The sequence below is a fragment of the Pan paniscus genome, chromosome 3 (assembly GCF_029289425.2).
Source record: "Pan paniscus chromosome 3, NHGRI_mPanPan1-v2.0_pri, whole genome shotgun sequence".
Taxonomy (NCBI): Eukaryota; Metazoa; Chordata; class Mammalia; order Primates; family Hominidae; genus Pan; species Pan paniscus.
In genome coordinates this window covers 73,369,177-73,384,431 of record NC_073252.2, presented here as the reverse complement: position 1 = coordinate 73,384,431, position 15,255 = coordinate 73,369,177, and the positions used below count along the sequence as shown (strand labels likewise).

Here is a 15,255-nt window from a genome sequence, read left to right as displayed (position 1 = left end):
CTACCTCACCTAGCCTTAAGCTTTTATATTGAGCTTTTTAATCTATTAAGGATTACATTTAATGTAAGTGTGGCTGTGACATGTTCTCCAAGTTGCTACACAGTTATTCCTAAACCAAACTGATAAAAAAAGTTAATTTATTATATTGAACATCCATTTTGATTCACTATCCTAAATTGCAATTTTATGCCAGTATCTTATTGTTAACTGATGCTTTAGGATATGTTTTAATATTACTTACCTCTTTTGCACCAGATTCTTTGAGCAGTTTTATTATAGGTGAGATGGTATTGCCTCTGACAATTGAATCATCTACAAGAACAATTCTTTTGCCTCTAAAGTTGTCTGACAATACTCCAAATTTTTTTGCAACACCAAGTTGTCTTAACCTCATGTTTGGCTGAATGAAGGTTCTCCCTACATACCGGTTTTTACACAGCACCTCCACATATGGAAGTCCACACTGATAGAGAAGAAATGAAAGGACAATGAGGAGTAATATACAGAATAGGCAAATATTTTCTCTAGATTGTGTTGCCGCCACAATATTCAAGTAAAATTTCAAAATAATTTTCCTTTATTATTTGGAAAAAAGGCAAAAAGAAAAACCACTAAACAAAATATACTTGGTGGAAAAACCAATTCATTTTGTGAGGACTCATAATGTTTTTGTCTTAAACATTATTCCTCTGTTTTGAAAGATAACACTAAGCATATGAAGACATGACAAAGATTAAATCACTGTCAGAAAAATTCATTATCAAAGTGATAATTTTTAAAGAAATGAATTAAAATAAATAAATTAAAACCAGTAGACCAATGAGATACTTTTTAGGGATAGGAAGTAATTAACCCATTTATCAAGGTAATCTTTTCGAAAATGTATGCATATTAATTCTTTTAGAAGTTAATAAAGTATCCAAGGTAGTGAATATTGGATGTTATACCCCAGGATTACTACAGTTACACCATCTACCTGGTTATGAAAATAAAGCATAACACTGACAACATCATGCTAAATGAACATAAACAGCTTTATTATTACCCATACTTAGTAGCAAGCAAATATTCCAGTGACTTGTGAAGATAATTCAAGATGTTTATTTTAATATTAAGTAAATTTTTCCACTGAATATATAGTTGATGAACACCATGGGTTTGAAGTACATGAGTCTACTTATAGGTGGATTTTCTTCCATCTCTGCCACCCCTGAGACAGCAAGTCCAGCCCCTTTTCCTCTTCCCTCCTCAGCCTACTCAACATGAAGACAACAATGAGGATGAAGACCTTTATGAAGATCCACTTTCACATAAGGAATAGTAAATATATTTTCTCCTCCTTATGATTTTCTTCAAAGCATTTACTTTTCTCTAGCTTACGTTATTGCAAGAATACAGCATATAATACATATACAAAATATGTTAATCAACTGTTTATGTTATTGGTCGGGCTTCCAGTCAACAGTAGGTTATCAGTATTTAAGTTTGGGGGCATTAAAATGCATACACAGATTTGACTGTGCAGAGGGTTGGCACCTTTAACCCCCAAATTGTTCAAGGGTCAACTGTATAGTCATGATGTTATCTTTTTAAAAAGAAGGGGGCCAATTTCTGAACCCTTTAGTGAACGTTTTTTTCTTTTCAGTGAACCTTTTAGTGGTTTTCACTAAAATAGTGCCATTGGATAAAAAGCCTGGAAAATAAAAAACGCTTGTAAACAAACCAACATTAACCACCAAAGCTTTCTTTCTCCTTAGAAATGTTGATGAGTTTCTCTTTATAGGCAAGGGTTTCTTATTCCACAGCTGGGAGAGCAATTCACTGCATGTTAATTAAGAGAAAATACCTTTCCTGCATAAGCAAGAGCAGCAGGCGTAGCAGATTCTGGAACAGTGCTAACCAAATCTGCATCCACAGGTGCTTCAATCGCTAGCTGCTGGCCACAACGGTATCTTACTGTATAAACCATTTGGTCTGGTGTGTTTGGAAAAGGAGAGAGAGTATTTTTACTTAGCATGATATAACAGTGTTATTCTAAAAAACTAGTGCTAGAATTCTACAGATTGAGTATAAAAAGAAATGCAATATATACAAAAATATGAATGTGGAAATACACAAACTGGGGAACTCAACTGTGTGGTTTTAAAAAAAAAAATTGACCTTCATATAGATCTAAAAAATCATAATCCTTACTCCTAACAAAAAACAAAATCCAAGAGTCAAAAGGAAGTGAAAAATAGTGATCTTATGACTTGTGGGCTCAGTCCTATATCCACAACATATAACTATATGCCTTCAAAGAGCCAGGTAAGCCTTTGAGGCAAGAATTGCCATGATTCAAGGAGATAGCTAAAACACTTATATGAATGTTCAAAGAAAAGAAATCTACTTACCTTCAAACATACTGTCTGGTCTTGCAAAATAAACATATTCAAAGATACAAAAAGCCATTGGGTTTCCTTCAGACCTTGATATAATATCAAGTGTTTGGACATTGTGTCGGGATATTTCCACAATTTCTCCAGGCAAGACTTCACGGTAATATCTTGGGAAACAATGTTAAAGAAAGAAGACTTTTAATAAACTAGTCCTTAAGGCTGATGAAAATATTAATTATAAAGCACACAGAGTACCTTCCCTTAGAGAAACAATTGATTCATTCAATATAAAATCTAGAAGTGACTTTTTAAAGTGGTATGTCTCCTGCAATGATTTCTTTATAATCTCTCTGTAAACACTAAGTTCTAGTATAGAATTAAAAAATTAAGGGCCCTAAGTTGTATTGAATTTTAAAAGAATAAAGTATAAAGAAAACATTTTCTCCTGGCTTACATTTTTCTATCATAACTATCTCTCATTGAGGAAGTTCTTCCTTTCTAAAATAAGTCTCTATTTTCATATTGTACTGTAAAAAGAGAAAAATTATACAAAATAAAGAAAATAAGTTTCATAGTATCTTGAAAGAATGCCAGCTTCAGAATTAGAAGCTATTACTAGAACATTAAACTCAGTGCAACTGCTGAGCATAACATGCATAAGAAAAACCATTTATAAATATTTTCTTGCAGACATCAAAAAGAAAACTTCCAAACTTTCACATAAATAAGAAACTGTCTAAAAAAAATTCTTTTCAACATGGGAAAATAAAATATGTCAAACAAGGTAAAACTTACCTTGCACCAATAGATAAGAAGCTACAAGATTCTGAAGACACCACCCATCCTTCTGTTTCTGATGTTTTTTTCTCTGTAAATCACAAATCAATTCAATTAATGGATTCCAGAAATTTTAAGAGGCTATTTCAACGGAACAGCTAACACTAAATAAATAAATAAATAAAACTCATAGAATAGCCATTTCTATGACTTTAAGAGCACATGGATCCTCATTTGACTTGAGCCAAAGATAAAATAAATGATCTTCTAAGATTCCTTCTAACATTATGATTTCATGGCTAGAAAAAGATATCTTGATAAAAGTGAAAAGAAACCACTAAAATCATACTGCAGAAATGAAAAAGCTAGGCAAAGGACATGAATAGGCAATTAAGACAGGAAAAAATAGGAATCTCCATTAAAAACATTAAAAGGGATTCATCCAGCCAGGCGTGGTGGCTCACACCTGTAATCCCAGCACTTTGGGAGGCTAAGGTGGGCAGATCACCTGAGGTCAGGAGTTTGAGACCAGCCTGACCAACATGGAGAAACCCTGTCTCTACTAAAAATACAAAATTAGCTGGGTATGGTGGCGTGTGCCTGTAATCCCAGCTACTCGGGAGGCTGAGGTAGGAGAATCACTTGAACCTGGGAGGCAGAGGTTGCAGTGAGCTGAGATCGCACCACTGCACTCCAGCAGCCTGGGCAACAAGAGCGAAACTCGGTCTCAAAAAAAAAAAAAAAAAAAGGGACTCATCCTCAGGAGTACTCAAAGAAACGTACTTTAAAAAGGAAGAATACATTTATTTTTATTTTTTTTACCTAGCTCCCTCCCACCCATCAACTTTCTATACCTAAAGATTTCAGGGCTTGATAGCAGTAGGACAATAATGGAAAAACATTATGAAATGATATTCCTTCTAAAGTTTATTACCTTTGTCATTTATATCAGACACTGGAATAAGACGACCAATGCATAAGGGACGATTTCCATAAGGATCTCGTACTGCATAAATAACATCTCTGTGCATTATAAGCAGGGAGTATGCTGTGGGTGCTTCCTTCATCAAGTTTTTAATCCTGGAATTAATTAAATAATTGAATGAATAACTTCAGTTATAAACATATGCAAGGCAAAACTCTCCTTACTAGAGCTCTAAGTTTAGTCCAGTTCTCTGCTTACCTGGCTACCCAGTCTGGGGTGTCATCTTGTTCCTGAGGAGGGGTATACGCCAGTAACTGGGTAATCATTTCACTATCAGAACTTGTAGACAGACCAATACCATGACGCAGAAGCTATATAGAAAAAAAGAGAAGCTTAATCATCAGAGGGGAAGCTCCACCCCACCCCAAACCCAGTAGCCAACCATAATGAAAAGAAATAAGGCATTCTGTGGATGTCCAGTTACAAAAATCCTGCATCCCACTAATGCAGCAGTCCCCAACCTTTTTGGCACCAGGGACCAGTTTGGTGGAAGACAATTTTTCCATGGACCAGGGACAGGGGATGGTTTGGGGATGATTCAAGCGAATTACATTAATTGTGCACTTTATTTCTGTTATTACTATACTGTAATATATAATGAAATAATTATACAACTCACCATAATCTAGAATCAGTGGGAGCCCTGAGCTTGTTTTCCTGCAACTAGACAGTCCCATCTGGGGGTGATGGGAGACAGTAACAGATCATCAGGCATTATACATTAGCTTCTCATAAGGAGAGCACAACCTGGATCCCTTGCATGCACAGCTCACAACAGGGTTCATGCTCCTAGGAGAATCTAATGCTGCTGCTGATCTGGACAGGAGACAGAGCTCAGGTGGTAATAGTGAGCGATGGGGAGCACCTATAAATACAGATGAAGTTTCACTTACCACTCACCTCCTGCTGTGTGGCCTGGTTCCTAACAAGCCACAGACTGGTACCAGTCCCTAGCACAGGGGTTGGGGACTCCTGTGCTAATAGTATGTATATACTAATAACGGATGACCATGGCTGGAGGCAATAGGAAATCTAGAAGATTTTCAAGCAGGAAAAATGTGCTTTATGAGATGTACAGAAAAGCTTTTGAATACTAAATTTGAAGGCACGCAGACCTGAAAGTGGGTAGGGGGTCCTGAAAATTTGGTTTGTGGGTCTGACCTTTTCTACCCTCAACACTCTTGATGAACTGGGTATATTCCTATAAAAGTAGTACACTACAGTGATAACTTTCAAGCTGGGTTTGTTAGTGATCATAATGGTGGCTACCCATCCTCATTGATTATTACTGATAGAAGAAAGTAATCAACTGTATCGAACAATGAAATGTAGCAGATGTAATAAATATCGCTTGAGGGTACTCTATGATAATTCTGAACAGGACTGACCAAGACAAGGGCAGCCCCATGGACATGCACAGATTGAGTCTGAATGGGCACTACAGAACATCTTCAGTAGGGAGCTAAAGGTAGAGATAAAGTTTAGCATCTAGGTAAGGCGTTATGTCAGGAAACAGTGAGTTAGTGGTTATCTCTAAGTGGTGAATTTTAAAGAAATTTTTACTCCATATTTATACCTTCATGATTGTCTGAATTTTTAAATGAACTATATATTTTTTCATTTGGGGACAGAAAAGCACAATAAGGTCATTATAATGCCTATGAGCAGGGCTGGACAAAGCTCTAGGAAATGTCTAAAGACAGAACTGAAAAATGGAATGACAGTGAGTGGTACAAAAGCCTGGGTTCTAAATATTTTTGACCCAGCAGTTCATTATTATTAAGCTTCTGTAACTGTTCATCATATGTGAATTGCCCAGCTCTAGAATGCTTATAGGATGGGGCGTGCGTGTAACCATCTATTACTAAATATCACCAGGTTCTGAAGTTACCAAGTCAAGGTTATTGGGAGCTAATAAACTGAAGAAACTCAACATTAATTAATGAATGCCTGAATGGATAAAGGGAAGCTACTAGGAATGAATATAGACAGGCAGTTAAAAAAAAAAAAAAAAAAGAAAGATGAAATGATGAATGAAAGCATAGGCACAAATTTCACATCATTAGCACAGAAAGCTCCAAACAACATGCTGTGAACCAAGAGTTTAAGTAAACAGTCTCCGTCCCTTTTCCCATATTCTAGTTTCCTGTCATTGTTTCCAATTCATTTTTTCATGTCATCTTCAAGTTTATACTACATTTTATTTTTATGCTTTTGTGATATGTAAGAAGATTTATATATGTTATTTTTATCCTGGTCTTTCCTGGTACACAGCTCCTAAAACCCTTAGAATTGCCAAAATGATAGGTGTCCTTTTGTATGCTGTTGAGATGACTGGTAGCTAGGGGCTCCTGCACAGCATCAGTATGAGGGCTAGTTGCCAGGGGAATCAACCAGAGGGTTGGAGCTTCCAGCTTCATCCCTGGACCCCCAGGGAAGGGGAGAAAGGCTAAAGGTTGAGCTGATCACCAGTGGCTGATGATTTAATCATTCGTGCCTACTTCATGAAGCCTCCATAAAAATCCACAATGACTAGATTCAGAAAGCTTCTGGATAGCTGAACACTTGGAGATGCCTGGAGGGTGGTGCCCCTGGAAAGGGCATGGAAGCTCCACGCTCGTTCCCACATACCCTGCCTTTTCCATCTTTTCACCAGACTGTTCTTCTGTAGCCTTTGTAATATCCTTTATAATAAACTGGTAAATGTATACAAAGCACTTTCTTGAGTTTTGTGATGTTTGAAACCAAAGGTAGTGCTAGGGCTGCTGCAGGAACTCCCAATTTATAACTGGTTGTCAGATGTACCAAAGGCCCGGACTTGCAACTGGCATCTGAAGTGCGGGACAATCTTGTGGGACTGAGCCCTTAACTTCTGGAACCTGACTTTACCTCCAGGTACTATCAGAATACAATTGAATTATAGGATACCCATTTGGTGTCCTCTGGAAAACTGGCTGGTATAAGAAACCCCCCTATTTGGTGACAGAAGTGTGCTGAGTCTGAGAATAGGAAAAACGGCTTGATTTTTCTTATCTCATACAAGCTTTGAACATAGCAACAGAGTTAAAGAGATAGCAAGTCCATAAACTCTAATTTCTCTATGCTTCCATCCATAAATCAACTCTCCCAAATCTCTAAAGCAGTGCATTCAAAAAGTGAGTCTAAAATGCATATTCTCACCCTTGTCTCCAACTCTAGGGGACAGCTTACAATCTGGAATTGTAACAAGTACTCCAGATTATTCTGATGCAATTGTTTGTTGCAGTTAGGTAACAGGTAGCAACAATTAGAAAATGCCCTTTACAAAGATCCTTAACTTTTATTCATTAATCCATCCTAATCATTTAAAAAGGCTTAGGGAAAACAAACAAACAAAGAAATGTACCTTTTTCCTTAATCGAGCAGCATTTACCAATTCGCCATTATGTGCCACAGCTATCTTCCCATGAAGTGTTTCAACAACGAAGGGCTGACAATTTTCTAATTCACATTTTCCTGTGGTGGCATACCTTGTGTGTCCAATTCCAAGATTTGAAACATATAATTTTTTCAAATTGTCTTCAGTAAAGACGTGATTTACAAGACCCATTCCCTTGAGAAATCAAAAAGTGCAACTTAGAAAAAAACAGACTAGTACTGCTAGTAATAAACGCCTCTCTTCTCTGCCCAGCCAATCCAAATAAGACAAAGAAGTACATTTAATTTCTCTGTGTTTCAGAATTCTAATCTAAAAAAAAGTCAAAAACAAATAACCTAATTGTAAGAACTGTGAAGCACTTACTTAAAAAAACTTACTGAGGCAAAAGTCACATACCATAAAATTAACCATTCTAAAAAGAACAATTTAGTGGCATTTAATACCTTCACAATGTTGAAGCACTTGTGTTTCATAAGATACTATTCACTAAAACATTTAAGAACAGATGTAGTAAGCAATAAAATTTGTCAAGTATAAAAACTAAAATTTGCATTAAAAAAATCAAAGCATCTTAAAGCATTTAAATAAATGACTCCCTATTTGAGTTGGTCTTAGGCAAAAAAGTGTAACTGGGGAAGAAATACATCCTAATTTGACAAATGTTAGGATATAAAGTTGAAAGTGGCTGATCCTAAGAATATTACTTTTGATTGCAAATTATTTATTCAAATCCCCCTCCCCATATTAATGATCATCTGTCTTTGTTATCTTTGTCATCCCATTTCTTTTTTCTTTTTTTTTTTTGAGATGGAGTTTCACTCTTGTTGCCCAGGCTGGAGTACAATGGCGCAATATCGGCTCACCACAACCTCCGCCTCCCAGGTTCAAACGATTCTCCTACCTCAGCCTCCCAAGTAGCTGGGATTACAAGCATGCGCCGCCACGCCTGGCTAATTTTGTATTTTTAGTAGAGACAGGGTTTCTCCATGTTGGTCAGGCTGGTCTTGAACTCCCGACCTCAGGTGATCCTCCTGCCTTGGCCTCCCAAAGTCCTGGGATTACAGGCATGAACCACCGCACTTGGTCTGTCATCAACATTTCTTAAAGTTCAAATTTACCTTGTGTGATTTGAATGTTGGCACTGAACTCCCATCACTAGTCACAATACCAGCACTCTCCTGACCCCTGTGAATATAAAAAGATATTAGCTGTTAAATCTGCCAATTGATTAGCTTCTTGAAGAACTTTATCAAGCATACTTTCTCAACAAGCATCCATGAACTTAGTGTGACAACACATTAAATGCTACTTGTACTAGCACTACTTCTATTGATGATGCTGATGCTGATGATTAGCAATCACAGCAGATGACAATGTAACAATTAGATATCTCATCTAATATTAACTAACATGCCAGGCAGTCTGTCCTAAGCATTTTACGTTGTAAAAATAAATAATTTAAAAGCTATTGGAACCCCAAATATACTTTAGGCCTTGAGAGAGATATGACTGTGATCCAAGTCACATATGGTTACAACTTCTGTTTCTCAGATTGTAGATTAACTCACTTTCTTATTTTTCTTGTTCTATACAATGACTAGAGAGAATTAAAAGACATCAGAGACAGCCGGGTACGGTGGCTCACGCCTGTAATCCCAGCACTTTGGGAGGCTGACGTGGGCGGATTACAAGGTCAAGGCTGGAGACCATCCTGGCCAACATGGTGAAACCCTGTCTCTACTAAAAATACAAAAATTAGCTGGCCATAGTGGCACACGCTTGTAGTCCCAGCTACTCAGGAGGCTGAGGCAGGAGAATTGCTTGAACCCGGGAGGCGGAGTTGCAGTGAACCAAGATCGCACCACTGCACTCCAGCCTGGGCGACAGAGCGGAGACTCCGTCTCAAAAAAAAAAAAAAAAAAAAAGACATCAGAAACAATAACCTCCTGCCTTCTCAAGTGATGACCTTTGTTAAAGATTAACTTCTAGGTGGAGGCGGGTGGACCACGAGGTCAGGAGATCGAGACCATCCTGGCTAACACGGTGAAACCCCGTCTCTACTAAAAATACAAAAAATTAGCCAGGCGTGGCGGTGGGTGCCTGTAGTCCCAGCTACTCGGGAGGGTGAGGCAGGAGAACGGCGTGAACCCAGGAGGCGGAGCTTGCAGTGAGCTGAGATCGCGCCACTGCACTCCGGCCTGGGCGACAGAGCGAGACTCCGTTTCAAAAAAAAAAAAAAAAAAAAAAAAATTAGCTTCTGTTTTGTTGTCCTGCTTTGCTTAGACCAAATGAAAGAAAACCCATTAACATCCTCTGTAAAAAAATGTTAAATGTACCCTTCCCCAGAAGAACCACCACCTATAACAATCAAACTGCTGTAACTGGGCGTGCTAACCTTGTATAAAAAATGTTGTGATTCTGCTAAAAACTCCTCTGTCTGCCTATAGAAATGAAACCTTAACTTTCCTACTTTGCAATGCTGACTCCATTCCTTGGAGTTGGTGTTTCTGGGTGAGACATCCTCAAACTTGGTGCTTGAATAAACTCTCTCTAAATTAGATTCTGATCCTTTTAATTATTTAGGTCGATAGCATGCGTGATCTAATTTGGTTTTCACAACAATCCTATGAAGTAGGTACTATGATTACCATGCCCATTTTACAGATAAACACACTAAAGCAATAGAAAGGAAGTTACTTTCCCATTGTCACACAGACAGCAGGTGGTAGCCAGGATTCCAATGCAGACAATCCAACTGCAGAATTTATGCTTCTAACCTCTACTCTTTATAACCTCTAAATAGGGTTTCAACAGGATGAGTATGTAGATGTAAATTAAAATCTCCAAATATAATAGAGGCAAAATGCATAGTTGGTAACCATTTTTTATGCCTTTCTGCATTTTCCAAATGTTCTCCAATAAATAGCACTTTTGCTATTAGAAAAAAAAAAAAATGGTTTCTGAAAACCCTCTGCTGACCAGGCACTCTTTCCCATGTCTGTGTCTCATTTCCTGCATTAGTGCTGATTAAGTGGTGATACAGAGAAAAAAGCAAAAATCTAGACTGAAGGTAGGGCAAGACATAGTAAAGACTAAGAGCATCCATACCACTGTGCAGTATAAACTCTCATAAAGGTTCCAACTGCTTTGCCATTTTTAATAGTTCTGAACAAGTGCTATAAATAGTAGATGTTTATTGACCAATTTTTGTTCCAAAGAATATATATCAGGATAGAAACAAAAAGTAAACCTCTTCCATATGTGCCTGTAGACTTTAGTAGCTGTTAATACATTGATTTATTTGGTAAAAAGGAACCTTTTTCAAAATTATATATTGCAATTGTTGCAGTGTTTTATTAACGAGAAAAACGACAACATTAGATACGTTGCCAAGTAAAACTCTAAAAAAACTTGGCATGATCACAGCTCACAGCAGCCTCAAGAAATGATTTTATTAAATGCATTAAATACTGAAAATAGATATGCATAATACTATATACCATATGGGACTAAATAAATTGACTTATGATTTCTTTTATTTAGTGAAATGCTGTGGGGTCTGTAAGTTAACCAATGTTAGAGGACTAGGTGATTCATGTCAGAGGAAATATATTATTAACATTGGCTATAGACCTCTTGGAAAAAGCCTCTGCCAACCATTTTCAAAACAATTTTTAAAAATCAACAATCATTTGGTAAAACAGTAAATTATGTAAGAAAAGAAATACACAAAAAACGGTTTTCTTTCCCTTTTGTCTCAAGGGTAGTTTTTCCTTCAGGCTGAAATGATATAGTTAAGAATCATTTAGATCCAGGCTTCTTTACTCACAAAGCCTGCTTATTTGGCAGTTTCTCAAGTTACTCCCTCAGGCAGCTTGAACCAGTTAAACTACATCCTTTCAGCTCTTTGGAGCTTATTGACAACCAGCCATCTGGTTTCCTAGGAAACAAAACCTTGGCTAGAAATAGTGAATCATTTCCAGGTCACTTTCAACATGGAGAGTGGAGCAGGAAAGCACTGGACTGAGGAGGAGGTTAAAGCTTTGCTAAGTGTCTGGGCAGAAAAAAATATACGAAAACAACTTTATGGAACACTAAGAAATAAAGGAATATTTATTTACATTGCTAAAAGGCTGCAATCATTAGGAGTATACAGAGATTGGAAACAGTGCCGGGCTAAGTACAAAAATCTCAAATATGAATATAGAACAGTTAAATATGCCCATAACTCTGGAGACAGCTCTAAAACTATGAAGTTCTTCCATGATTTGGATGTAATCCTGCAGTATGAACCTGCCACACAATTTACAGAGGAAGATGCAAATGGCAGGTACCTGGAAACACTCAGCCCAAGTACAGCCCCAGAGACCACTGAAGGTAAAAAAAAAAAAAAAAAAAAAAAGAAAAGTACTCTTGTTTTTCTTTTGTTTTACAGTTTTATGAACTGTAAAAGTTCAGGACTTCTGTGGCCATATGATAAATATAGACTGAAATATCAAGACTGGAAAAATAACCAATTTATTATGCTATTTTGCACAAGGTTAAGAATTTTTTTAAAAAGAGGTTAAATATTACCACTTTAAAAAAATCTGTAAAATACAGAAAAAGCACATTACAATGGCACTGACTGCTAGTGCCAACTGCATGTGATATGTTTTTGAAATATGGATTGAGTTCTAAAAATAGTTTAAGTTTTAATTTTATAAGAGTGGTAAATAAGGGGAAAAATATCAAAAACATTGCTCAACTGATGTTTTTCCACAGCTCCAAACAAGAACTTTCTCCTTTATTTAATTTGCGTTTTCCTAAATTTATAAATAAAAGCACATTTAAAATAACTGTTCTACACTATTTCATTACTTGTTTACAAGAACAGCTCCATTTTAACAATGAAGAAGAACAGCTCCATTTTAACAATGAAGTATAATGAAGATTTAGTACATTAAATGATCTGAGACTAAGTGATTTACAGGGGTTTCTTGACGTGCTGTGTTGTTAAACCCAACACTATTTACATAGAATCTACTCATTGTCTGTGGAAGCATTAGTAGGCAAAGGGAGGGAAATCAATGACAGTAATGAGATGTCTACCATAGTCTAAATCTTATAGATGCTATTTCAAGAGCAGAATTATTCAAAAATCTGTAATACCCACTATCTGTGTGTACCATGGGCAAAGCACTAAATTATATGCGTTTAGTAATGCGAAGCCTCAAAAAGGACAGAACTGCAAATAAATTTAACACCTGAGAGAAAACAGGTGTTAATAAAAGTACCAAATGTGAATGGGGTTAAGAGGACAAAGATTACAACCGGTTAACTTAAGTTAGCTAATTTTCATGTTCACAGCTCAGTAACAAATCATTTCATTAAAAGAAGAATCCACCCTGCCTACATTCTTTCCATTTCTGAGATGACACCAAATTCTGAGAAAGCTTTGCAGTTATTACCATATTAAACAGCAATCACATTATTTTATTCAATTAAACACCTTCGACTCTTCATTATTTAAGTGCTTTAAATATTGATTAATAAATAAGTAAATCACTTAGCTTCTGAAAGTCCCCGATTTTAACCAGGAGTTGGTCTGATGAAGATGTGGGTGCCAATATCTCTACTTCTTAAAGGGATCTTCAGCGCTTTCAGGTACTCCCTTGGCTCCAAACTCCTTCGTTTTCACTCATAAACAGAGGGACTATCCTTACAACATAACTATGCACGTTTAGTTACCTCAAACTCCCAATTCCAAAATCAAACTCTCTATTCTCCCATCACTTTTTTTTTTTTTTTTTTTTGAGAGAGGGTTTCACTCCTGTCACCCAAGCTGAAGTGCAGTGGTGTGATCTTGGCTCATTGCTGCCTCAACTTCCAGGACTCAAATGATCCTCCCAACTCAGCCTCCTGAATAGCTGGGACTATGGGGTGTGAGCCACCATGCCCGGCTAATTTTCTGTGGGATGGGTTTCCCACCATGTTGCCCTGGCTGGTCTTGAACTCCTGGGCTCAAGAGATTCTCCTGCTTCGGCTTCCCGAAGTGAGGCACGATCCACCACATCTAGCCTGAATTTGATCCTCCTACAAATTGCTTCCACCTTAGCATCACTATATTTCCAATCACTTATACAGAAACATTTGAGATATCCTTGATTTTTGGTCAGTCACTAAGTCTTTAAAAAATCTGCTGACATACTGCATAACATTTTCTCTCTGCTCTATTCTCATTATGACTAACCAGAACTTCATCATGTCTCATATGGAATATTAATGTAACCTCTTTACCGGGCTCCCTAGTTTTCACCCTCTTCCCATATACTTTCCACAATACCACTAGTTGTTCTTTACATTTTTAAATTATAAAATTATAAGCACATTAACATTTTGGTTGCATTAAAAATAATCTTTAAATTATACCCAAGATTAATCATGATCTAAAATTAAATATTACAATTAATGGTTCCATAATATTTAACTGAGTGTGGGTCTTCACCACCCCCATGCAAATGATACTGCAATGAATACCTTTTGTCCATGTTTAGTATTATTACTTTAAGACACAAGTTCTAATACTGATTCAGGAGGATATAATTACTTTGGTTTTTTGTTGTTGTTGTTTTTGTCTTGTTTTTGGTTTTTGGTTTTGTTTTGTTTAAGACAGAGTCTCACTCTGTCACCCAGGCTGGAGTGCAGTGGTGCAATCTCAGCTCACAACCTCTGCTTCCCAGGTTCAAGCGATTCTCCTGCCTCAGCCTCCTGAGCTGGGATTAGAGGCGCAATGCCACCATGCCCAGCTAGTTTTTGTATTAGGAGAGACAGGGTTTCATCATGTTGACCAGGCTGGTCTCGAAGTCCTGTCCTCAAGTGATCTGCCCACCTTGGCCTCCCAAAGTGCTGGCATTACAGGCCTGAGGCACCATGTCTGGCCATTACTTTGAAACATTATTTCTAAAACAACTGCTTTCCAAAATAACCGTACTTCACTAGCCATGATAGCGTCCCTTCTGTAGAATCACTGTCATGCAAAATTATGGAGTATTGATGGGAAGAAGGGACTTTCCAAATTTGATAAGTAAATAATGATTTAGGCCAGGCATGGTGGCTCATGCCTGTAATCCCAGCATTTTGGGAGGTTGAGGCAGGTGGATCACCTGAGGTCAGGAGTTCAAGACCAGCCTGACCAACATGGTGAAACCCCGTCTCTACTAAAAATACAAAAAATTTGCTGGGCTTGGTGGTGGGCACCTGTAATCCCAGCTACTTGGGAGGCTGAGACAGGAGAATCGCTTGAACCCAGGAGGCAGAAGTTGCAGTGAGCCAAGATCACACCACTGCACTCCAGCCTGGGCGACAAGAGTAAAACTCTATCTCAAAATAAATAAATTAAATAAATAATTAACGACTTAGGCTAACTTAAGAAACAATGGCCTATAATGATATACAAATTGGTAACTTTTAATTTGCATTTGTTTAATTACCAGTAAGGTAGAACACTTTTCTATACAATTTTACAAACTGACCTTTCGTGTCAATTGGGGTCTTAGAAATTTGCATGATTTTCTTGCCTTATGATTTATTTGATCTGCAGAATCCAAAAATTTTTAAGGTAATCAAAGTTTTCTCCCTAGGGCTTAGGAAGCCCTCCTTGCACCAGGTTTGATTCATTATGTAATGTTTTCTGGTTTTTCCTATGGCGGAACCAG

The 15,255-nt window shown here is 37.3% G+C and overlaps 2 protein-coding genes across 2 annotated transcripts in view; one reads left to right on the top strand and one right to left on the bottom strand.

Moving 5' to 3' along the window:
- Positions 1–15,255, bottom strand: part of PPAT (phosphoribosyl pyrophosphate amidotransferase) — a 42,435-nt gene that overhangs the window by 5,605 nt on the left and 21,575 nt on the right. Inside the window, exons 2-9 of the mRNA XM_003806486.7 lie at positions 8,677–8,743; positions 7,526–7,732; positions 4,339–4,451; positions 4,090–4,235; positions 3,174–3,246; positions 2,394–2,545; positions 1,847–1,974; positions 242–463 (exon numbers count right to left, since the gene is read on the bottom strand). Of these exons, the coding sequence (XP_003806534.1) occupies positions 242–463; positions 1,847–1,974; positions 2,394–2,545; positions 3,174–3,246; positions 4,090–4,235; positions 4,339–4,451; positions 7,526–7,732; positions 8,677–8,743 (1,108 nt within the window). The remainder of the gene's footprint in view (positions 1–241; positions 464–1,846; positions 1,975–2,393; positions 2,546–3,173; positions 3,247–4,089; positions 4,236–4,338; positions 4,452–7,525; positions 7,733–8,676; positions 8,744–15,255) is intronic.
- LOC100993147 (phosphoribosylaminoimidazole carboxylase and phosphoribosylaminoimidazolesuccinocarboxamide synthase) overlaps positions 9,682–15,255 on the top strand; it is a 56,239-nt gene continuing 50,665 nt past the window's right edge. Inside the window, exon 1 of the mRNA XM_055111527.2 lies at positions 9,682–11,935. Within this exon, the coding sequence (XP_054967502.1) occupies positions 11,554–11,935 (382 nt within the window). The 5' untranslated portion in view covers positions 9,682–11,553. The remainder of the gene's footprint in view (positions 11,936–15,255) is intronic.